The sequence below is a fragment of the Haematobia irritans genome, chromosome 4 (genome assembly GCF_050003625.1).
Source record: "Haematobia irritans isolate KBUSLIRL chromosome 4, ASM5000362v1, whole genome shotgun sequence".
Classification (NCBI taxonomy): domain Eukaryota; kingdom Metazoa; phylum Arthropoda; class Insecta; order Diptera; family Muscidae; genus Haematobia; species Haematobia irritans.
In genome coordinates, this window is record NC_134400.1 from 42,808,174 (window position 1) to 42,832,793 (window position 24,620).

Genomic DNA, 24,620 nt, shown 5'->3' on the forward strand with positions numbered 1-24,620 from the left:
TAATTATGGACTGATGTGGACCAATTTTTGCATGGTTGCTACAGACCATATACTAACACCATATACCAAAATTCAGCCAGATCGGATGAAATTTCCTTCTATTAGAGGCTTCGCAAGACAAATCGGGGGATCGGTTTATATGGGGGCTATATATGATTATGGACCACTTTTGGCATGGTCGTTAAATATCATATACTACCACCACGTACCAAATTTCAACCAGATCGGATGACTTTTGCTTCTCCAAAAGGCACCGGAGGTAAAATCTGGGGATCGATTTATATGGGGGCTATATATAATTATGGACTGATATGAATCAATTCCTGCATGGTTGTTGGATACCATATACTAACATCACGTACCAAATTTCAAACGAATCGGTTGAATTTTGCTCTTCCAAGGGGCTCCGGAGGCAAATCTGGGGATCGGTTTATATGGGGGCTATATATAATTATAAACCGATTTCGACCAATTTTTGCATTGGTGTTTGAGGCCATATATTAACACCACGTACCAAATTTCAACTGAATCAGATGAATTTTGGTCTTCCAAGAGGCTCCGGAGGTCAAATCTGGTGATCGGTTTATATGGGGGCTATATATAATTATGGGCCGATGTGGACCAATTTTTGCATAGTTGTTAGAGACCATATACTAACACCATGTACCAAATTTCAGCCGGATCGGATGAAATTTGCTTCTCTTAAAGGATCGGCAAGCCAAATTTGGGGGTCCGTTTATATGGGGGCTATACGTAAAAGTGGACCGATATAGTCCATTTGCAATACCATCCGAACTACATCAATAACAACTACTTGTGCCAAGTTTCAAGTTGATAGCTTGTTTCGTTCGGAAGTTAGTGTGATTTTAACAGACAGACGGACGGACATGCTCAGATCGACTCAGAATTTCACCACGACCCAGAATATATATACTTTATGGGGTCTTAGAGCAATATTTCGATGTGTTACAAACGGAATGACAAAGTTAATATACCCCCATCCTATGGTGGAGGGTATAATTGATTGGATCAATTAATTTCTTGATTGAAGACAAAAAATATTTTTTGTGTGTAGCTTAAATTAATAAAATATTATAATTTTTAATGTGTTTTTATTTTGTTTTACGTCTTTTATTTTCTATACGATATATAGACATCTATATTAATGTGTTTTTTGTTTTGTTTTTGTTCATATTTGCAGAATACCTAATGGTGTGTCGCCCGACTTACGTGATTTGTTATTGTGCCTGTTGCGGCGCAATGCCAAGGACAGAATTTCTTTCGAAAGTTTTTTCACTCATCGTTTCTTGCAAGGCAAAAAAGCGGTTACATCGCCAGGAGGTATGCTTAATACCAATATAAATCGAAATTATTTCTTTGTTTATATATTCTATTAAATATTCAAATTGTGTTTTTCTTTTAAGGAGATATACCAGCTTCATTGGCTATGGGAACAACGCCACCTACAAAAGTCAAAAGTCCATTACAGCAACAACTTGAACAACAACTGCAACTACAACAGAAACAACAACAACAGTTACAGCATCAACGATCAGAACCAGAGGAGGATGTTCCAGATGAAAATGCTGGTAGGTATAAATAGTACACGTATGCACGGACCACACAAAAGAAAGATCTGTATAGGAAAACGCATTTGTTCTTTTTTTTTAGTATGTACTAAAATTTATCCAAAGCGTCAAAAAGCTGGATATTTAAATTTTAAAGCCTCTGTCATAGGGGACGGGCCGAGCTAGAACTCGGAGTATACTATATTTCAACAAAATTCAACAAAATACCCAACATGAAAAACATCAGAAATATCAAAATTGAAAAATTGAAAAATTAATTTTGCGATTAATTGGAAAATCGGGGGTTCAATTTGAACGAATAGACATATTTTGAATTAAACGCAATTATTCGGCTTTTCGAGTTTGTACCCCGAAAAACCTGTGGCTGACTTTTGTATTTCTCTTTTTAATTTTCGAGGAAGAATTCAAAGTCTCGATATTGGTCAAAAATTGTGATGACTACTGAAATTTAACTAATCGACTTTCCATGTATTAGAAAATCGAGCAAACAACCATAGCTGTCATAATTTATTAATAGAAAGTTGTCCATGTCGATAATAACGTACGTGATTTTCAGCAAAAGCTTCAAAATATATGGCAGCAGGCTCTAGTAGAGAACGCTGACGTAATTAAACCAACGTACCATTTCATTCTATTAACAGTAATAGTTAAATAAATTGCGTAGTCATACTTTCGGTCCAACACCAAAAAGTTTTTCAGTTGATTTTCACTAATGCTTGTGACATTTCTGTGTTTTTCAAATCTTCTCCTCTGTCATAGGGGACGGGCCTAGCTAGAACTCGGAGTATACTATATTTCAACAAAATACCCAACATGAAAAACATCAGAAATATCAAAATTGAAAAATTAATTTTGCGATTAATTGGAAAATAGGGGGTTCGATTTGATCGAATAGACATATTTTGAATTTAACGCAATTATTCGGCTTTTCGAGTTTGTGCCCCGAAAAACCTGTGGCTGACTTTTGTATTTCTCTTTTTAATTTTCGAGGAAGAATTCAAAGTCTCGATATTGGTCAAAAATTGTGATGACTACTGAAATTTAACTAATCGACTTTCCATGTATTAGAAAATCGAGCAAACAACCATAGCTGTCATAATTTATTAATAGAAAGTTGTCCATGTCGATAATAACGTACGTGATTTTCAGCAAAAGCTTCAAAATATATGGCAGCAGGCTCTAGTAGAGAACGCTGACGTAATTAAACCAACGTACCATTTCATTCTATTAACAGTAATAGTTAAATAAATTGCGTAGTCATAGTTTCGGTCCAACACCAAAAAGTTTTTCAGTTGATTTTCACTAATGCTTGTGACATTTCTGTGTTTTTCAAATCTTCTCCAAGTGTGGTTTCTCACTTAAATCCACCGTTCGATCTCGGCTATAAAGAGGAGGTCTCATGCCATAGACTCGGGCAGCACTCATTGAACAGAAAGAAGTGGACTCAATTGTCTGAGTGAGCCTGGAATAATAACCCAGTCAGAAATTCCTGATGGTTATAAATATTGAGCGTTGTAACAACGTTGGAAACTAACGTTGAAACAACGCTTGCTAAACAAATTAATTGACGGTTTTTAAAAAGTATATTTTCCATAAAATTATCGTTAAAAATGCATTTTCCTTCAATGCTTAAGCTTTTTTTATGAATAATGGAGGTATTGCTGTTGATATGAATTGATTTAGAATAGGATAATATTCATTTTTCATTTGAATTGAATTTTTCATATAAATAAACAGTGAACCTACCAGGAAGAACAATTTTGGTAAATTTTACAAATTTAGTCAACTGTACAAAGTTTTAACTAAACTAAACGCTGATTTCACAAATATAAGAGCGTATCTGTGGATTTATGATAAAACCCCATAAGTCTAAAAACTCAATTTTACAGGGAATCGAAAATACACCTATATGGGGTCTCAAAAACTTCTGTAGAAAAGATCTGGAAAATGTTTAATATTTATGTGATAGATCTTTTCGATAGCTTATTTTTAGAGAAAGTTAGGAATTACCGACTTTTTTGGTCATATGAAATTTTATTAAAAAAAAAAAACAAACAAACAAAAAAAGAAACACATCTATGTGTTTTGTCGCATTGAATCCTGATCATAATCTGACTAAAAAACGACACAACTGAAGTTAAATAAGCATTTATTTTTATTTGTTTTTTTGTTCTATCTCGTGTTATGAGGTTTTGTCATAAGTCCACAGATATTTTTCGACTAATTCAAGAAATTTTTTAGACAAAATTTTTTTCACATTTTAAAGATAATTTCGTTGTTTGAAGGAAAAAATTGAAGTTCAAAATTGCAAGAATGTTCTTTTGGCGCATTTGGGGTAAAATGTACAAATTTTAAGAAATTCTTAAGTATTTTGTTTGAAATAGGGACATTTGTGAATAACTTTTCCCCTTTTTTAGTCCATTTAACCAACCTACGCAAAAAAAATTATTAATGTAATTCCCTTACTTTCACAAAACACAATAGGTTCATGAGATAAAGTAGAGTTAAAGTGACTTTAGTGTCCTCGAGGGTTCACTTTTTTAGTGTACCTTTGGTTTTTTGAATGGAAAATATATAGTCAAATTAAAAACTTCAATTTAAATTTTCAGTGCTTTTTATTGGTTGTAAAAACCATCGATACGCCGTATAACGATGTTATCATTTTGGGGTTGTCAAAGCGTTCGTTAAACAATCGAAAAAGCGTATAAAATATTGTTTTCATGACGCTTTGATACGATCGATACACCGTAGAATGATGTTATCATTTTGGGGTTGTAACAACGTTTTTTTCCACCGTGTATCAACCGTCTACAATGCTTTTACAACGCTTTTCCGATGGTTTTTTATACCCTCCATCATAGGATGGGTGTATATTAACTTTGTCATTCCGTTTGTAACACATCGAAATATTGCTCTAAGACCCCATAAAGTATATATATTCTGGGTCGTGGTGAAATTCTGAGTCGATCTAAGCATGTCCGTCCGTCCGTACGTCCGTCTGTTGAAATCACGCTAACTTCCGAACGAAACAAGCTATCGACTTGAAACTTGGCACAAGTAGTTGTTATCGATGTAGGTCGGATGGTATTGAAAATGGGCCATATCGGTCCACTTTTACGTATAGCCCCCATATAAAAGGACCCTCAGATTTGGCTTGTGGAGCCTCTAACAGAAGCATATTTCATCCGATCCGGCTGAAATTTGGTACATGGTGTTGGTATATGGTCTCTAACAACCATCCAAAAATTGGTCCACATCGGTCCATAATTATATATAGCCCCCATATAAACCGATCCCCAGATTTGGCTTGCGGAGCTTAAAAGAGAAGCAAATTTCATCCGATCCGGCTGAAATTTGGTACATGGCGTTGGTATATGGTCTCTAACAACCGTGCAAAAATTGGTCCACATCGGTCCATAATTATATATAGCCCCCATATAAACCGATCCCCAGATTTGGCTTGCGGAGCCTAAAAGAGAAGCAAATTTCATCCGATCCGGCTGAAATTTGGTAGATGGTGTTGGTATATGGTCTCTAACAACCATGCAAAAATTGGTCCACATCGGTCCATAATTATATATAGCCCCCATGTAAACCGATCCCCAGATTTGGCTTGCGGAGCCTCAAAGAGAAGAAAATTTCATCCGATCCGGCTGAAATTTGGTACATGATGTTGGTATATGGTCTCTAACAACCATGCAAAAATTGGTCCACATCGGTTCATAATTATATATAGCCCCCATATAAACCGATCCCCAGATTTGGTTTGTGGAGCCTCTAAGAGAAGCATATTTCATCCGATCCGGCTGAAATTTGGTACATGGTGTTGGTATATGGTCTCTAACAATCATGCAAAAATTGGTCCACATCGGTCCATAATTATATATAACCCCCATATAAACCGATCCCTAGATTTGGCTTGCGAAGTCTCCAAGAGAAGCAAATTTCATCCAAGCCGGTTGTAATTTGGAACATGGTGTTAGTATATGATCTTTAACAACCGTGCCAGAATTGGTCCATATCGGTCCATAATTATATATAGCCCCCATATAAAACGTTCTCCAGATTTGACCTCCGGAGCCTCTTGGAGGAGCAAAATTCATCCGATCCGGTTCAAATTAGGAACGTGGTGTTAGTATATGGTCGCTAACAACCATACCAAAATTGGTCCAATCACACAAAAATTGGTCCATATCGGTTCATAATCATGGTTGCCACTAGAGCCAAAAATAATCTACCAAAATTTTATTTCTATAGAAAATTTTGTCAAAATGTTATTTCTATAGAAAATTTTGTCAAAATTTTATTTCTAGAGAAAATTTTGTTAAAATTTTATTCGGTTCATAATAAAATTTTCATCATTTTCAAAATTTTATTTCGATAGAAATTTTGTCAAAATTTTATTTCTATAGAAAATTTTGTTCAAATTTTATTCGGTTCATAATCATGGTTGCCACTCGAGAAAATTTTGTTAAAATTTTATTTCTGTAGAAATTTTGGTCAAAATTTTCTTTCTATAGAATATTTTGTCAAAATTTTTATTTCTATAGAAAATTTTGTGAAAATTTTATTTCTATAGAAAATTTTGTTAAAATTTAATTTCTGTAGAAAATTTTGTCAACATTTTATGTCTACTTTGTCAAACTGAATTATATACGTATTGGGTCGATCTTTATTGATTTAATATATACCACGTATGGACTTACATACAATTTAGAAGATGGTGTTAGGAGGTTTTAAGATACCTTGCCATCGGCAAGCGTTACCGCAACTTAAGTAATTCGATTGTGGATGGCAGTGTTTAGAAGAAGTTTCTACGCAATCCATGATGGAGGGTACATAAGTTTCGGCCTGGCCGAACTTACGGCCGTATATACTTGTTTCTGACTGGGAAGCTATCATAAGGAGGCCAAAGCTATCGGTTGTATTGAAGCCGAAGCGAAGTCTTCAGTTTATTCCAGCTGCTACAATTACAACAAAAAATCGAATAGCCCAAAATTAATATAAAACAGAAAGTTTTGATTTTTTTTCAATTTTGAGAAAGAGAAATTTAGACTTCCTAAAATATGAAAAAGAGCAAAAGTCAACTATTTAAGTTGCTAAAATAGACTAACCGAAGTTCATTGATTGTAATCGATTATAAAATGTGTTCGAAATCGAATAAGAGGCTTTAGAAGTGTTTACTTTTCCTAGATTTGTATCGGTGAGATGTAGACTTTCTAAAATATTAAAACGAACAAAAACACCTAACCTATGTGTTAAAATACACCAATAGAAGTTCGAAAATGCTTCATCTCGATTATAAAATGTGTTCAATATCGTATAAGAGACTTTCGAGTTCGAAAAAACGAAAAAAATCGAAGGGACAAATTTAAAATAATCGAGTCGATGTTTTCTTCAGTAAAATATGTTAAATTACCAAAACCGATTTCCAATAGTAGGTACTGTCAATTTCAAAAACGATTATCGACTTTTAAATCTAATGATGTTTTGCAACTACATAAAAAAATTGACTTTTAACTTTTTCCAAATTGAAGCAATTTGAAACTTTCTAAAATATGAAAAAAATCGAAAAGTAGATTTTTGTCTACTAAAATATACTAATCCACCATTGTCCATGGTTTTGTTTAGTAAAATACTCTAATCGACTGTTGTTATTCTAAACGATTTTCGATAACAATTTTATAAAGTAAACCGATAGCCTTAGCTATTAGTATAAAAAAACAATTAAATTAGTTTTGTCTCTGACTGTTGTTCTCTATTGACGTGCATTATGTCAACGGCGCCGCCAAAAACTCTCTGCGCTAAGTGCTTTAATTCGCTACAATCTAAAAAATTCGTTACATGTAATATTTGTAAATTAAAATATCATTATTTTTGCTCTGACGTGGAAGATTGTTCTGCACTAGATGCAACTAAAAAGCTAACAAATGTCGTTTTTAATTGTAATGGATGCATTGTTGCTGCGTCTGATATTGTTAATGCTGTGTCTTTACTTTCGGCTGAGATTAGAGAGCTCAAGAGCATAATTGGCTCTCTCATAAGTTCTAATGTATATAAAAACGCTAATAATGCAAGTAATACATCTCATGTCTGTCCAAATACTGGTTTGACTACATCGTCGTGTGTGGATGCTTCTGAGACCGTTGTCCAAATGCAATCATATATCTCTTCGAATACACTTGAGTTGAATGATGGAATTGTTAGTGTACAGAATTCTCACGTTAATGAGAACGAAGTTTTCGTTGATGCTGCTGCTGCTGTTGTGATGCCTGCTAAAGAGAATCGTTTGGTTTTGAATGCTACTCATTTATCTAATAACTCTTCGCCTTCCACCTCTCGCGTTGGTAAACCCACTGTTATCCAAGTATCAAGAGATGATGTAGATAACATAGCTACATATTCATCAGCAACATTAAATCCTACAGATAATCAAGTTGACAAATGGACAAATACAAATCGTAATAAAAAGCGTGTTAACAATGCTGTAATTGGTGAGCGTGATAGTAGCGATTTACAAGTTATCGTACGTAAAAAATGGGTCCATTTATCATCTTTTAAGTCATCGACTACTGAGCAAGATATTATTAATTATGTGCAGAAGAATCTAAAGATTGAAGTCTCTCATATTGCTTGTTACAAATTAGTTAAAAAAGACGTAAATGTTTCTGAATTGAGGAGTATTAATTTTAAACTTGGTATTTCCCCGGAATATTATGAAAGTATTAAAGAACCTGCGTTATGGCCAGCAAATGTACGAATTAGACCATTTGATTTTTTTCAAAATGTCCCAAACATAAATCTAGCAAAGTAAATACTTACTCTAACTCAATTAGCATTTATTTTCAAAATGTATCTGGAATGCGAACGAAAGCTGATTCTTGTATTATGTTCTCATCGCAATCATCTTATAACGTTTTTGTATTGGTTGAAACGTGGCTCAACTCTGACTTCAGTGATGGTGAATTTTTTGATTTAAATCTCTATAGTATTTTCCGTAAGGATCGTGATGCATCCAGAACTGGTTTTACGCGTGGGGGAGGTGTTTTAATTGCGATTTCTAAAAGGTTTAAGTCTGTTCTAGTAGACCTTCCTAATAATGATACTATTTTGGATCAATTATGTGTACGCGTTGATGGTTTGAATGGCGCTTTCTTTATATTTGCGTCATATATTCCGCCTAACAGTGATTGCAATTTGTATGATTCGCATTTGTGTAATATTAATGAGATAGTTCCAAAGAACGATATGGATGGTTGTGTAATTCTGGGCGATTTTAATTTAAATAAATTAGTCTGGTCAGTTCTGGATGAATCTAAAGTTCTTTATGCTACTAATGTTAATGATGAGCATGAGATTAACTTTATAGATGCTATGTATAATCTTGATTTGGAACAAATTAATTGTTATAATAATAGTCTTCTTAAAATCTTAGATTTAGTCTTTATTTCTAAGAATTTAAATTTTTCTATTGAGGAATGTCAACCCATTTAGTCCTAAGGGAATGCATCATGTACCATTAATATTAAAGTTAGATTTCCTTGTTTTCGAATCTGTTCGATGCCATGATATGATTAACTATGATTTCAATAGATGTGATTTTATTTTAATCAATAAGTTAATTGCTGATATTGATTGGATAGCTATGTTTAAAGATAGATTACTGCATGAATGTTATAATATATTTCTGGATGTAATGCACACAATTTGTAGCAATAATATTCCTAAGATGAAGCCAATTTCGCCGAGACACCCGTGGTATACACCAGGATTAAAGAAGCTTAGAAATCTGAGAAATAAATATAGAAAGATGTTCATTTCTTCTAATTCGGCCGAAAGTAAACGAATGTTTGAATATTATTCAAGAGAGTTCGCTTTTCTAAATAAATTTCTATACCGTCAGTATATTTTGGATTTTGAGAACAGAATTGGTTCTAATCCTAAGGCTTTTTGGCATTACATCAAGTCGAAGAAATCCAATAGTGATTATCCATCGGTTATGTTTCTAGGAGATAGGAGAGCTAATCTGTCCAGTGAACAGGTTAATCTTTTTGCTGATTTTTTTAAGTCAAATTTCCATACTAGTAGTTTGAATTCCTATTGTAGTATTGATAATGTTGATACCTTGAGTAATATTAATTTCTTTAAGGTATCAGAGCTTGATATTTTATCTTCGTTGGAGAAATTGAAAGACTCTAGGAAGTCTGATGCTGATGGTATTGCAGCACACTTTCTGAAGTGTGTTGGTTCCACTGTTTGCTTTCCGCTAATGCTTATGCTTAATTTCTCTTTGGAGTGTGGATTGTTTTTGGATTGTTGGAAGTTAACTTCTATTACACCTATTTATAAGTCGGGACATAGGAATAATGTTTGTAATTATAGACCTATTTCTAAATTGTCGAATATTTCAAAATTATTTGAATATGTTATTCACGATCATATATACCATTTTATTAATCCGTACATTAGCGTTGCTCAGCATGGTTTCATGACGAATCGCTCGACTGTAACTAATCTAGTTTCGTTTACGAGAACTTGTATTTCGTACTTTGAGGATGGTTACCAGGTGGATGCATTATACTTGGACTTTTGTAAGGCGTTTGATAAAGTATGCCATGAACTTCATTGATTGTAAGGTGGTTTAAGTCATATTTGAATGGAAGGCGATGTTATGTATCATTCAATGGAGTAAGCTCTTATTTATATGTTGCTACTTCGGGTGTTCCCCAAGGTAGTATTTTAGGGCCTTTACTTTTTATTTTATTTATTAATGACATAGGTAAATGTTTTCGTTTTGCTAAGTATTTGATCTACGCAGATGATATTAAGATATTTTTGAATGTATCATGTTTAGAGGACACGTTACTGCTTCAGGATGACTTGAATAGGCTTGCTGTTTGGTGTAGTGAGAATCATTTGCCGTTGAATGTTGAGAAGTGTTATTTTCTTCCTTATTGTCGGGGTAATATGCGCGTTTCTTCGAATTATTGCATTCATGATCAGTCTTTGAAAGTGATTGATAGGATCTTAGATCTAGGTGTTCATTTTGATAGTAAGCTAAATTTCAAATCCCATATTGATTATATCTTGCCTAAGGCATATTCTACTTTTGCATTTATTAAAAGGAATAGTAAGGATTTCATCAGTCCATATACCCGCAAGATTTTATATACTTCGTTTGTCAGATCAAAGTTGGAATATGCGTCAATGGTCTGGAACCCGTATACTGTTGGTATTTCTGATAGAGTTGAGAGATTGCAAAAGAAATTCATAAAGTTTGCACTAATAAGTCTTCGTTTTACTGAAACTCTTCCTGAGTATGAATCCAGATGTAGGCTCATACATTTGGAGACTTTGGCCAATAGGAGAAAGAAAGATTCATTATTATTTTTGTATAAGTTAATTAATGGTTATATTGATTGCCCGCTTTTGCTTCGTGAAATTGGCTTCAATGTTCCTGCTAGGAGTTTAAGATTTTTCCAATACTTTCATGTACCTATGCATAGGAATAATTATGCTTGCAATGAGCCTATTACAAGAGCTTTGAGAGAATTTAATTCAATAAATTTAAATTGTAATATTGATCTATCCGTTCCTTTAAAAGATTTTGATCAAATTCTGGATGTATTTTATTTTAGAAATTAGTACATTTTTAAGTAGAACATTTTAGAAGTATATATACAAATTAGAAATTAGCGAGTCTGTAAGGATTATATTGTGAATTATCCAAAGACTGAATAAATAAATAAATTTTCAAATGTGCTCAAAAATCGATTAATTTCAAAACTGGAGTTGTTTAGCAATGACCGTAAAGAAAAAAATTGAACTGTAAATTTTTCCCCAATAATAAACGTGGAAATTCCAAATTGTAGCATCAATGTTGAAACTTCCTAAATATTAGAAAATAAAAAAAACGAAAAGTAGATGTTAAAAATACACTAATTCACTATCGATAATCAATTCACTTGAAATTAAATAGTCTCCTTTAAATTCACCAACGATAAATTTAGCCTTTCTAAAATTTGAAAAAAGTTCGGAAATTGATGTTTTCGATACTAAAATCTATAATCGACTGTTGATATACTTATCGGTTTTCTAGAAAAAAAAATCAGGAAACTGATGTTTTGTTTACTAAAATACACATAAGTTTATCGATTTTCGATAATAATTTCAAAAAACCGAGCTGCTAATACTATTTGTTTTATTTAATTTGTAATTATAAAAAATCCATTAAATTTTGTTCAAGAATCGATTATTGGGCTTTGAAATTGGTTTGCAATGACCGAAAAGATCGAAAGGCTCCTTGTTCAAATTTAAAACTAAAAAGTCAAATTGATTTTCCCCCAATATTAAACGTCTAAATTTTTTAATGAATCGTAAAGTTATTTTTTTAATTCTGGTTTCAATCACTTTTCAGAACTGTCGATAATCTATTGTCCAAAATTAAAACTAAAAAATCGAATTGTTAATTTTCCCCCAATATAAATCGTGCACATTAAGACTCTAAATTTTTGAAAAAAAAAATCGTAACATTATTTTTTGATTCTGATTTCAATCACTTTTTAGAAATTACTAGTAATAGACTGTCGATAATCTATTGGATTTTGATAATATAATGATATCGATAAATAGGTACACAGAAAAAAATTTCACGAAAAATTTTCCAATTAAAATTTTAATTGAGTTTTAAAAAATATTCAATTAAAAATTTAATTGAATCAACAAATTTTTTAATTGAAACAAAAATCAATCACAAAAATTAATAGTATCAATTAATTTTTTAATTGGATCAATTAATTTTTTAATTGACCTTCAATTAATTTTTTAATTGATACTATCATTTCTGTGATTGAAGACATTTCAATTAAAAAATTAATTGGATCAATTAATTTCGTGATTGAATCAGAAAATTTTTTTTTTTGTGTATGGTCAGATTTTATTTAGTTGTTAAAATTTCCAATACACAAAATGAACAGATACCTTTCAAAAAATGGATAATGTTTGTGAGACGTTTAATACATTATCTCATAATATGGACAAAAATTGAAACGGTCATGGGTGCACGGATACCACAGTTGGTAGAATTCTGCCAACAATTTAAAATTTAAAAAAATTGTTTCGTAGATTCGGAGAATTTTTCATGTTTTGGTACATTTTGCAAAATATTCCTGTTCAACACTAAGACGTACAAAATTTTCTATAGATATAAAATTTTGACAAAATTTTCTATAGATATAAAATTTTGACAAAATTTTCTATAGAAATAAAATTTTGACAAAATTTTCTATAGAAATAAAATTTTGACAAAAATTTCTATAGAAATAAAATTTTGACAAATTTTTCTATAGAAATAAAATTTTGACAAATTTTTCTATAGAAATAAAATTTTGACAAAATTTTCTATAGAAATAAAATTTTGACAAAATTTTCTATAGAAGCAAAATTTTGCAAAAATTTTCTATAGAAATAAAATTTTGTAAAAATTTTCTATAGGAATAAAATTTTGCTAAAATTTTCTATAGAAGCAAAATTTTGCAAAAAATTTCTATAGAAATAAAATTTTGCAAAAATTTTCTATAGAAATAAAATTTTGCAAAAACTTTCTATAGAAATAAAATTTTGCAAAAACTTTCTATAGAAATAAAATTTTGCAAAAACTTTCTATAGAAATAAAATTTTGCAAAATTTTTCTATAGAAATAAAATTTTGCAAAAACTTTCTATAGAAATAAAATTTTGCAAAAACTTTCTGTAGAAATAAAATTTTGCAAAAATTTTTTATAGAAATAAAATTTTGTTGTTTTTTTATTGCAGCTTAAAACCATACATTGACTAAACTACAAGTGTAGCTTAACCAACAAGGAAAAGAATGTTTGTCAAATTTATTTGGGCAAAGCCCTATAGACTGCAAGATGGTTGGATGGACGCACGTTTCGGAATTACCACATTCCTCATCAGCATCCTCTACTTGCAGCAAAACTATCAACCAATTATCAGAATAAATTCAGGCAGTTTATTAAACCCAACAAAAACCACACTTGAACCCTCCGAAAAAAGGTTTTACATTGATAGCCGGCTTATGCCGAAATAAATTCGAAACAAACATATCTCTTTTCCTGAATTTATTCTGATAATTGGTTGATAGTTTTGCTGCAAGTAGAGGATGCTGATGAGGAATGTGGTAATTCCGAAACGTGCGTCCATCCAACCATCTTGCAGTCTATAGGGCTTTGCCCAAATAAATTTGACAAACATTCTTTTCCTCTGTTGGTTAAGCTACACTTGTAGTTTAGTCAATGTATGGTTTTAAGCTGCAATAAAAAAACAACAACAATGCTTAAAGAACAAAACCAACAATAACAAAACGAATAAAATTTTGCAAAAATTTTTTATAGAAATAAAATTTTGCAAAAATTTTCTATAGAATAACATTTTGCAAAAATTTTCTATAGAAATACAAGTTTGCAAAAATTTTTTATAGAAGTACAATTTGCAAAAATTTTCTATAGAAATAATTTTCTTAAAAATTTTCTATAAAAATGATATTTTGACAAAATTTTCTATAGAAATAAAATTTGTACAAAATTTTCTATAGAAATAAAATTTTGCAAAAATTTTCGATAGAAATAATATTTTGACAAAATTTTGTTTAGAAATAAAATTTTGACAAAATAAGATCTTTTCGTTTGGTAGTTTTTTGGTAAAATTTGCTCCAAATTTTGGTAGATTATTTTTGGCTCAAGTGGCAACCGTGCATGGGTGTCAATTTCTGATAGGTTTTACAGTATTTATATTATGAATCTAATGAAAAACAATTAATTTTTAAATATATGGATAACCTTTTTTTTCTGTTTTAGTATCAGTGGTGGAAAATCCTGCTATATGTGCAACCATTACCAATGTTGGTATATTATGTGAAAGTGAAAATAATACCGAAGACTCTTCCGGATCTCATGAGGATTCTGATGATTTTGTTTTAGTACCCAAAAATCTTCCAGAAGATCAAAATGTTATAGACTATGAAAAGAAGTAAGTTTAGCTTAAAACAATATTTTATAGATTTTTGTAATAAGTTTTGTGATTTTTAATTCCCTTCTTTTTAGGCATTCCAATAAACAAACTACTGCAACAGCCGGTCAAAATCAATCCAGTCCTACAAGACCTAGCACTTTACCAATTTCAGAACCAAAGCCAGTACCAGCACCAGTGCGTCGGTATTCTTCAAATAATACAGCGGCTACTGGTACATCACCAATCGATAAGAATCATGTACGTTATCGAGCCGATAATGAGCAGGTGTCTTCACCCAAACTTTCAGCTACAGCATCGGCAGCACAACAGATTCCCCGATCTCAGCCAATAAGTGTTAAGCAAAGGGCCGATCATCGCAAAAGCAGTGTCAGCAGTGATATTAATTCAATATCACCTCCAGCCGTACAATTTGCCATAGGTACACCACCCACTGGTCGGCATCGTTCTACATCCGGTGGCTCATTATCGGAAACTCCACCACCCTCGGCCCCATGCACATGGCAAGTTAGCCCCGGTGGACAAACCCAATCGCCACTCAGACGTTCCGGACATAGTTCACCCGTGCTTCCATCCGCTCTAACAAAACTACCCACATTGGGTAGTCCCACATTGGTGGTGGCTCCTGGTTCCATGGGTTCACTGGGTTCTGGCAATGGTTCATCTTCGGAGAATAACAATCAACATCCTATGTTGGGTCCAAGGGCTTTTACGCTGCCCGAACTTGGGGCCACAGGTGGTCTACAGAGTCTTTTAGATACAAATGGCCCCGGTGGTCCTAGTGGTAATTCATCCGATGTCCATCATCACTTGCATGCATTCCATGCTCCCGAACTGTCCGAGGAAACTCTAATGGATCGTGAACACAATGAAACTTTGTCAAAATTAAATTTTGTTTTGGCCCTTACCGATTGCATACAGGAAGTAGCCGATTCTCGATGTGCTCCCCTTTCGGCTCTAATGGCTACAGCTTCCAATGAACAACCACAAATCCCACCGCATGCCCCGGAACATTGCAAGAGAGCCGAACGTTTAGTATTGTTGGTTAGAGCTTTACAACTCTTATCGTCTGGCTTAAATTTAGCCTCACAACAATTGCGAAGTGGAAACTTGAAACCTTCCTCGAATGTCAAAAATGGTATGCATATATAACAAAAACATAACTCAATTAATTCCTGAGAACATTACTAATTATAGTTATTCTATGTTTTGTTGGTCACTTTAGCTTTGCTGACAATGAATTCAAAATATCGCAGCATTTTATTCGAATCGAAGAAATTAAATGGCACTGGTTTGCTACAGAAAGCCAATGCCTTTAATATAACCGCTGATAAAATTCTATACGATTATGCGTTAGATATGGTGAGTATGATAGTTTCTAATATACCAAATGCGGCCATTTGAATGAGGCAGACAGAGCCCTAAATTGCACTTAACCCATATTGACTTAAAGATTTAGTAGTGATAACTTATGGAAGTTAGCTCAATAAAATACAAGTTGATCTGATAATTGTTTCTTATTCAAGTGGCTGTGGAGTTTAATTTTTCATAATCTCAAATAATTTTACAGTTTTATTATGAATTTTGTTTCGTTTTTCTTTTCAGTGTCAAGCGGCAGCTCTGGATGAGCTATTAAGTAATACCAAAAATTGCTTTGAACGCTACAACACCGCTCACATTCTATTACATTCACTAGTTCAGAAATGTAATCATCCGCAAGATAAAATGCTTTTAAATAAATGTAAGTACACTTTTTATAGCCCTACAACCATTGAAGGGTGTAGCCTACATATTTCCTATCATGAATGCATTAATTTTGGGAGTTTACGAGTTGCTATCTCGTCACGATATTCGAAAATTAACCTTTATGCGTAAACCTAGAAACTCCTATGCTGTTTCGAGTCTAAATTTGTTTGCTTTGGTGTATGATCGTTAGGCTGTTAGTTCGTTTTTATGGTATATTCTCAAATCTTTTAATATTTTTTTTATCATAACGATAAGGATTTCGTTGACTTCGAGCTTTAAAATTTGACAAAATTTGAATTTCGACATTTTCAAACTTTGCAAAAGTCGAGTTTTTAAGTTTTTCAAAGGTTGCTTTTTCCAGCGCTATTGAAAATGGGCCCAATGAAAATTAGCCCCAAAACCTAAATCAAGTAGGTTAGGTTAGGTTAGGATAGGTGGCAGCCCGATGTATCAGGCTCACTTAGACTATTCAGTCCATTGTGATATGGAACTTCTTTCTTATCACTGAGTGCTGCTCGATTCCATGCTAAGATCAATGACAAGGGACCCCAAAAATTATATGGGAAAGTCCAACACACAATTTTTATGTCTTTTGGGGGAAACTTCATTTTAGTTTTGGAGCCCGTTTGCATTATGAAAATAAACCCCAATTTTTTTTTTTGTTTTAATGAAATGAATGGAAATTAATCCCAATTTCAATTTTCTCTTGGAATTTAACAAAGGCAGCAACTATACATGCTTTTCTTGTTCCGTGAAACATTGTATAGCTTCAGATTTGTTTTTTTCCATAGCCTTCGGCCGAAGTTTAGGTCTATCTCACTAAAAGTGGGCTAACGCGATACCCAAGTACGGTAGCCACTCGTGTCAGAAATAATCTACCAAAATTTGATGACAATTTAAAAAAAAATCTTATTTTGAAGTTTTCGATCAAATTTTTTGTTGATTTTTTTTTCTATAGAAAATTTTATCAAAATTTTATTTCTATAGAAAATTTTATCAAAATTTTATTTCTATAGAAAATTTTGCGAAAAAAAATCTTTTGAAAATTTTGCGAACAAATTTATTTCTATTGAAAATTTTGCGAAAAATTTTATTTCTATAGAAAATTCTGCGAAAAATTTTATTTCTATAGAAACTTTTGCGACAAATTTTATTTCTATAGAAAATTTTGCCAATATTTTATTTTAATAGAAAATTTTATTTTTATAAAAGATTTTGCCAAAATGTTATTTCTATAGAAAATTTTGTCAAAATTTTATTCTATAGAAAATTTTATCAAAATTTTATTTCTATAGAAAATTTTGCGAAAAAAAATTTATTTCTATAGAAAATTTTGCGAAAAAATATTTTTCTTTTGAAAATTTTGCGAACAAATTTATTTCTATTGAAAATTTTGCGAAAAATTTTATTTCTATAGAAACTTTGGGACAAATTTTATTTCTATAGCAAATTTTGCCAATATTTTATTTCAATAGAAAATTTTATTTTTATAAAAGATTTTGCCAAAATGTTGTTTCTATAGAAAATTTTGTCAAAATTTTATTTCTATAGAACAATTTGTCAAAATTTTATTCCTGTAGAAAATGTTGCCAAAATTTAACTTCTATGTAAAAATTTGCCAAAATTTTATTTTTTTTAAAGATTTTGCCAACATTTTATTCCTATAGAAGATTTTGCCAAAATTTGTATAGGAAATTTGGTCATAGTTTTATTTCTATAGAAAATTTGGTCAAACTTTTATTTCTATAAAAAATTGAAGTTGTATATTTTGCAAATTTTACCAAAACATCTACCAGTCTAACTAATCATCTAACAATAAAAAATCTGATTTTTTGGTAGAATTCTACCTACTGTGGCAACCGTGTTCCCAAGAGATTCGTACTCGGTAACACATATTTATTTATTTTATTAATTTTTTTAACTTAATATTTTTCCATCAGTTAGGATTTTAAATCATAAGTGAAAATGAGCTATAATTTTATTTTGGGGTCGATTTTCATGCTGCAGTGGGAGCCACCGTGGCGCAATGGCCGCCTTGCATACACAAGGTCGTGGGTTCGATTCCTGCTTCGAGCGAACACCAAAAAGTTTTTCAGAGGTGGATTATCCCACCTCAGTAATGCTGGTGACATTTCTGAGGGTTCAAAGCTTCTCTAAGTGGTTTCACTGCCGTTCGGACTCGGCTATAAAAAATGAGGTCCCTTGTCATTGAGCTTAACATGGAATCGGGCAGCACTCAGTGATAAGAGAGAAGTTCACCAATGTGGTGTCACAATGGACTGAATAGTCTAAGTGAGCCTGATACATCGGGCGGCCACATAACCTAACCTAACCTTCATGCTGCAGTGACATTGTTTTGTGGCTCATTTTCATTTCGATTTTGGTCGCTATAATGAGTCCATTTTGACTAATATCAAAATTTCGAGTCAAATTGATTCAATCGAATTTAAATCGACCTCGATTAGCCGAATTTGATCAATATCAAAAGTTGATAAGTCGACTTCGACATTGAATAATCGATTTTGAAGGTTAGGATAAGCCTACTTCGACTTGTGACGAAAATTCGATTAGTCAATTTTTGTCACTCGAGCCAAAAATAATCGACCAAAATTTGAGGGAAAAATAATAAAAAACTACCAAACATTTCTCATTTTTGTATTTTAAAATTTTTTACTTGTCAAAGTAAAAACATTTAATTTCTATAAAATGTTCACAAATTTTTTTTCTATAGAAAATTTTATCAAAATTTTATTTTTATTTTTTTATTTTAATGTTTCAAAATTTTTTTGCTATAGAAAATGTTCTCAAAATTTTATTTCTATAGAAAAATTTCTCAACATTTTATTTCTATAGCAAATTTTGACAAAGTTTTATTTTGATAGAAATTTTTCTCAAAATTTTATTTGTACAGAAAATTTCGCAAAATTTTATTTCTATAAAAAATTTTTCAAAATTTTATTTCTATAGAAAATTTTCTCAAAATTTTATTTCTATAGAAAATTTTCCCAAACATTATTTCTATATAAAATTTCCTCAAAATTTTATTTCTATTTTTTTATTTTAATTTTTCAAAATTTTATTTCTATAGAAATTTTCTCAAATTGTATTTCTATTGAAAATTTCTCTAAATTTTATTTCCATAGAAAATTTTCTCAAAATTTTATTTCTATAGAAAATTTTCTCAAAATTTTATTTCTACACACAAAAAAAATTTTCTGGTTCAATCACGAAATTAATTGACCCAATTAATTTTTTAATTGAAATGTCTTCAATCACAGAATGATAGTATCAATTAAAAAATTAATTGAAGGTCAATTAAAAAATTAATTGATCCAATTAAAAAATTAATTGATACTATTAATTTTTGTGATTGATTTTTGTTTCAATTAAAAAAATTGTTGAATCAATTAAAATTTTAATTGGAAAAATTTTCGTGACATTTTTTTTTGTGTATAGAAAATTTTGACAAAGTTTTATTTTTATAGAAATTTTTCTCAAACCACTATAAAAAATCGATTAGTCGAAAAGTTGCTTTTCGATTTTTTGTTCTCAAATATATAAAAAGTCGAATTTGAAGTTTACCAAACGCCGACTTGGCCAATATAAAAACTCGATTAGTCGATTTTGAATATCACCAAAATAGACTTCGATTCCACTGTATATCTGTCCATCAGGACCATATGAGAGACGATTGGTCGATATTGATAACTATAAACAATCGAATAATCGATTTTGACTAATATCAAAATTAGTCGATTTGGAAGGTAAAAAAGTCGACTTCGTTCTTTTTTGACAAAACGTCGATTAGATGAAGATTTGACTTTTGAATTCAAGATTACCAAAATTGGACTTCGATCTTCAAAATCGATTAGTCGATTTCGAAGTTAAGAAAAAGTCGACTTTTTTGACAAAACGTCGATTATCTAAAACTGGATTTTCGATTTTTGTATCCATAGCCAATTTTTGACAAAAAGTCGATTAATCAAAAAATTGATTTTCGATTTTTGCCTATTGTAAAAACTATCAATAGCCAATTAGTCGAATTTGAAGATTACCAAACATAGACTTCAATTAGATGATCTTGGCCAACATCAACAGTTTATTAGGCGATTTGACACAATTTTCAAAAAATTCAAAAGTCGATTAGTCGACATTGAACCTTACATCCCACATTGGAATATAACTTAACTGTCTGTATATGCTATTAATTTTGTATTATTTTATTTTCAGATCGTGATGCTGTGGAAAAACGTTTAAATATCCTACAACAACAAGGTTACATATATGTAACCGATGAAAATTCTTAAATATGGTCATTGCATTATCACATCATAGCACACAAATTAAATCCTAATGCATTAAATTTATTTTTAAGCTAAACAAAGAAGAAAAAAACTAAAGTGAAAACAAGAAAAACTTATTGGAAAAACAAATCCCCGCTAAGGAAAAGGAGTCTTTTTTGTTATTATTTTTTTCTTTCTTTTGGGAATGAAGAGAAATATAAAGAAATATGATAATTGTGATGTTTTCATTTCTCATCAGGATCATAATCCTTAATCCTTGCAATTTATGTATTAGTAGTAACTTATATAAATTTCATTAAATATTTTATTTTATATTATAATTAATTTTCTAATAAATTAGAAATTCAAAGCTATACTAGAAATCATAAATTGAACAAAAACAGTATGTAAATATTTTGATTTGTGTATGTAATAAAACAAATCCCTTGACATTTTTCACAAGAATTCTTCTCATTATGAGGTAAAAAAGAACAATTTTAATATGGCCATATATGAATTAGGAAATGTAAGAAAAGTGGGATAGCAGACTTTTTCAAAATTTAGAAAATTCGATTTTTTTTCTTCATTAATTGATTTTGTCGATTAATCGATTTTGCCCAACACATCAAAATTTATGTAGTCGATTTTCAAAAAATCAAAAATCGATTTTGAAGATTAAAAAACGTGAAGTTAAACTTTTTTACTTTTTTGACAAAAAGTTGAAAATTCGATTTTGTTGTCAAATTGAAATTTATTTTAAATATATTGACGGCAAATGACTTAGTATTACCAACGATTCTTACTTTTTGTATTATAACTTACCGCTAGGCATTGTAGTTGATTTGACACGTGACAACTATGTTGCCTTCAAATAAATCGACAAATATTTAAAACACAAAATAATATAGTTGGACATACCGCATGTTTTGGACTGGGCAATTTTTTATAAGAGAATTTCAATATGTCTTGCTTTCATTTTATTTTTCTATCGATCTATAAATATTGTTTTTGTTATACAATTTCTATAATTCAGTAAAATTACATCCCATCTTTTCCCACAAAAAAATAAGAAAAAAAAATTGGTAAATACATATGTCACATTTACTCAATTTGTTTTTATGTTATGTTGCAATATTAAAAAAAAACTAAGTTTTTATTTCGTTTATATATTTTTTTTCTACAGTGAAAATATCTCAAGATATCGATAAATACATTTTGGCTACACGAAAATGAAATTTCATATTTAATGAATAATCTAGTACGTACCATAATAATATACAATGCAGATCTATAGAGAGACAAATAACTGAAATCGTATTAAAAATAAAATTAAAAGTAATTAAACAAAAATAAAAAATAATGATAAATATTATTTAGAGAAAACAAAAACTAAAATTGTTTTAATAAAAAAAAATTAAAGATGGAGGTCAAATTTAGGGCAACCCAAATCGAAAAATGTTAATAGCTTTCTAAAACAATACTGCAATGAAATAAGTCACCCAAATTAAATAAGCCTTAATACATTAAAACAACCTAAAGTGTTAAGGTGCAACTTCATGATATTTATGAAATATTCATCGCTGTTCTGTGTCTCACTATACACTAGAGGTGTGTACGTGACACGAAATTGTCGTTATTTCTTTGTGTTAAAAAATCTTCTAACTTTTTATACCACACTTGTACACTTTACTTACTCGTAAAGAATATTCTTTATAGAAAAGGGAAATTTCCTTTGTCTAAAATTTCGTTCCGGCGGAAAATATTTTTTCTTTGAGTGTATGTACTAAACGTGGATAAGGTTCGTATAGGTAAGGTGTAGATGATGACAAACAGTCTTGAATCGAATTGATGTCCACTTGAACCACTATAGGTCCATTGTGATCCCTCAGGGTAATTTTCCCAATTTCTCCTTCCTGAAGTGGTTTCCTCTAAAGTCACCCAAGAACTTTCATATATCCGTCTTCGTTAAAGTTACTGAAAACATCCAATAAGAGACCCTAATGAAAGCGAGTATATTCTTTAAGCTACACTCCAGCAGATCGGCGAGAGCCCAGTATATTGTTTCTTTTAAAGATTAATGGTGGACACAGGAAGAGGTACGAGTCTTCCGTAACTTCCGGGTCCAGACCACGGTTGCCACAGTTGGTACAATTCTACAAAAAATCGTAGATTTTTTACTGTTTGGTAGATTCGTATCCAAAAATTTTCTATAGAAAAAAAATCGACAAAATTTTGCATAGAAATAAAAAATTTTATTTTCTATAGGAATAAAATATTGTCAAAATTTTCGATAGAATAAAATTTGGACAACATTTTCCATAGAAATAAAATGTTGTCAAAAATTTCTATAGAAATAAAATTGTAGATTTTTTACTGTTTGGTAGATTCCTATCCAAAAATTTTCTATAGAAAAAAAAAAATTCGACAAAATTTTGTATAGAAATAAAAAATTTTATTTTCTGTAGGAATAAAATTTTGTCAAAATTTTCGATAGAATAAAATTTGGACAACATTTTCTATAGAAATAAAATTTTGTCAAAAATTTCTATAGAAATAACATTTTGTCAAACATTTCTATAGAAATAAAATTTTGACAAAATTTTCTATAGAAGATTTTTTTTCTTTGGTATTTTTTTTTTTTTTTTGTTAGAATTTTCTACAATTTTTTGGCAGATTATTTTTGACTCAATCTGCAAATGTCCTCATCTTTCGGGCCAATTGTTACCATATGTTTATCTAGTGTATTATGTCCAGTTATAATTCCAATTAAAGGTCTCAACTCCTGTCTGTCCATCGCTATCAGAATTCCACGATTTCTTCGGTTCGTTTCGTCCCATATCATCTTGATTTGCTCGAAACTTCCCGAAGAGACCCATATCATATTTGACATGAATCTTGCAAAGACAGCGCAAGAAACACGTCCACAAGGACATTATTCCTTCCACGAGCGCCTCCATTTACCAGCACATCTGCTTCCTCATTTCCCATTATTCCATAGTGCCCAACACAGAGCTGATATCGCTTCTGGATAACAGCCTCATCCATAGCGACTCAGCAGATTTTGTGATTGTTGAAATTTCCGCCAAAAAGGTACTGCAATCGCCATCTAACTTGTACGACTCTCGTATTCCTAGTTCACTGCATTAAATTTCGCTACCAGTACCTTCGTCCATTTTAGATCCCTCTGTATACATATTCGGTATTCCCAAAGGCATCCTCCATCCGCCTTTAGACATTTTGGCCAAACAGTCAGCTGCAACAACGGCTGTGCGGTTGCGCGAGCTCTCGCTGTGGTCGGAAAAAAGTTACGGTCACAGTTCGGTCCTCAAAATAATGCCAGATGTGCCTAACGTAGTGGATTATACTTTGGCGAGTCCACTTTTCGACAAAAAGTTTGAGACTCTAATTCCCAACAGTGAGGCGTGGTGTACACGGACCCCGGGGAATAAAAGATATATAGATTTCTACACTGATGGCTCCAAATTGGATGGCCAAGTGGGTTTCAGAGTATATTCTAAAGATCTGGAACTTCGAATAGCGAAAAGATTACCTGACCACTGTAGTGTTTTTCAGGCTGAAATATTAGCAACTCGAAAACGGTCATCGACTGCCGCAAATCTCTCAATGAGATGGCTGAGCAGCACAATATTCACCTAATATGGGTGCCTGGCCATAGGAACATAGCGGGGAACTGCGAAGCAGATGAGTTGGCAAGGCTAGGAACTACCTTACATATTCCAGGGGAACTAGAATCTGTTGGTATGCCTCTGGCTACCTGCAAGCTCTTACTGCGTGAGAAGGCTGTCATGATGACAAATGTTCGATGGGAGAATTGTAAGGGTTGTAACGACACCAAGCAAATATGGCCCCATTTAAACTTAAACCGCACACTAGATATGCTAGTGTTCTCGAGACGCCAGATATCACGGGTCGCTGCCTGATAGGCGAAGTATAATGACTATTGTATGAGCTGT

General features: G+C 31.6%; 1 protein-coding gene across 1 annotated transcript in view; it reads left to right on the forward strand.

The window, feature by feature from the left end:
* Atg1 (serine/threonine-protein kinase unc-51-like protein Atg1) overlaps window positions 1-21,111 on the forward strand; it is a 109,897-nt gene extending 88,786 nt beyond the window's left edge. Inside the window, exons 7-13 of the mRNA XM_075307546.1 lie at window positions 1,202-1,341; window positions 1,425-1,589; window positions 14,446-14,617; window positions 14,692-15,755; window positions 15,843-15,979; window positions 16,223-16,358; window positions 20,594-21,111. Coding sequence (XP_075163661.1) covers window positions 1,202-1,341; window positions 1,425-1,589; window positions 14,446-14,617; window positions 14,692-15,755; window positions 15,843-15,979; window positions 16,223-16,358; window positions 20,594-20,670 — 1,891 coding nt within the window. The 3' untranslated portion in view covers window positions 20,671-21,111. The remainder of the gene's footprint in view (window positions 1-1,201; window positions 1,342-1,424; window positions 1,590-14,445; window positions 14,618-14,691; window positions 15,756-15,842; window positions 15,980-16,222; window positions 16,359-20,593) is intronic.
* Window positions 21,112-24,620: the final 3,509 nt, after the last annotated feature.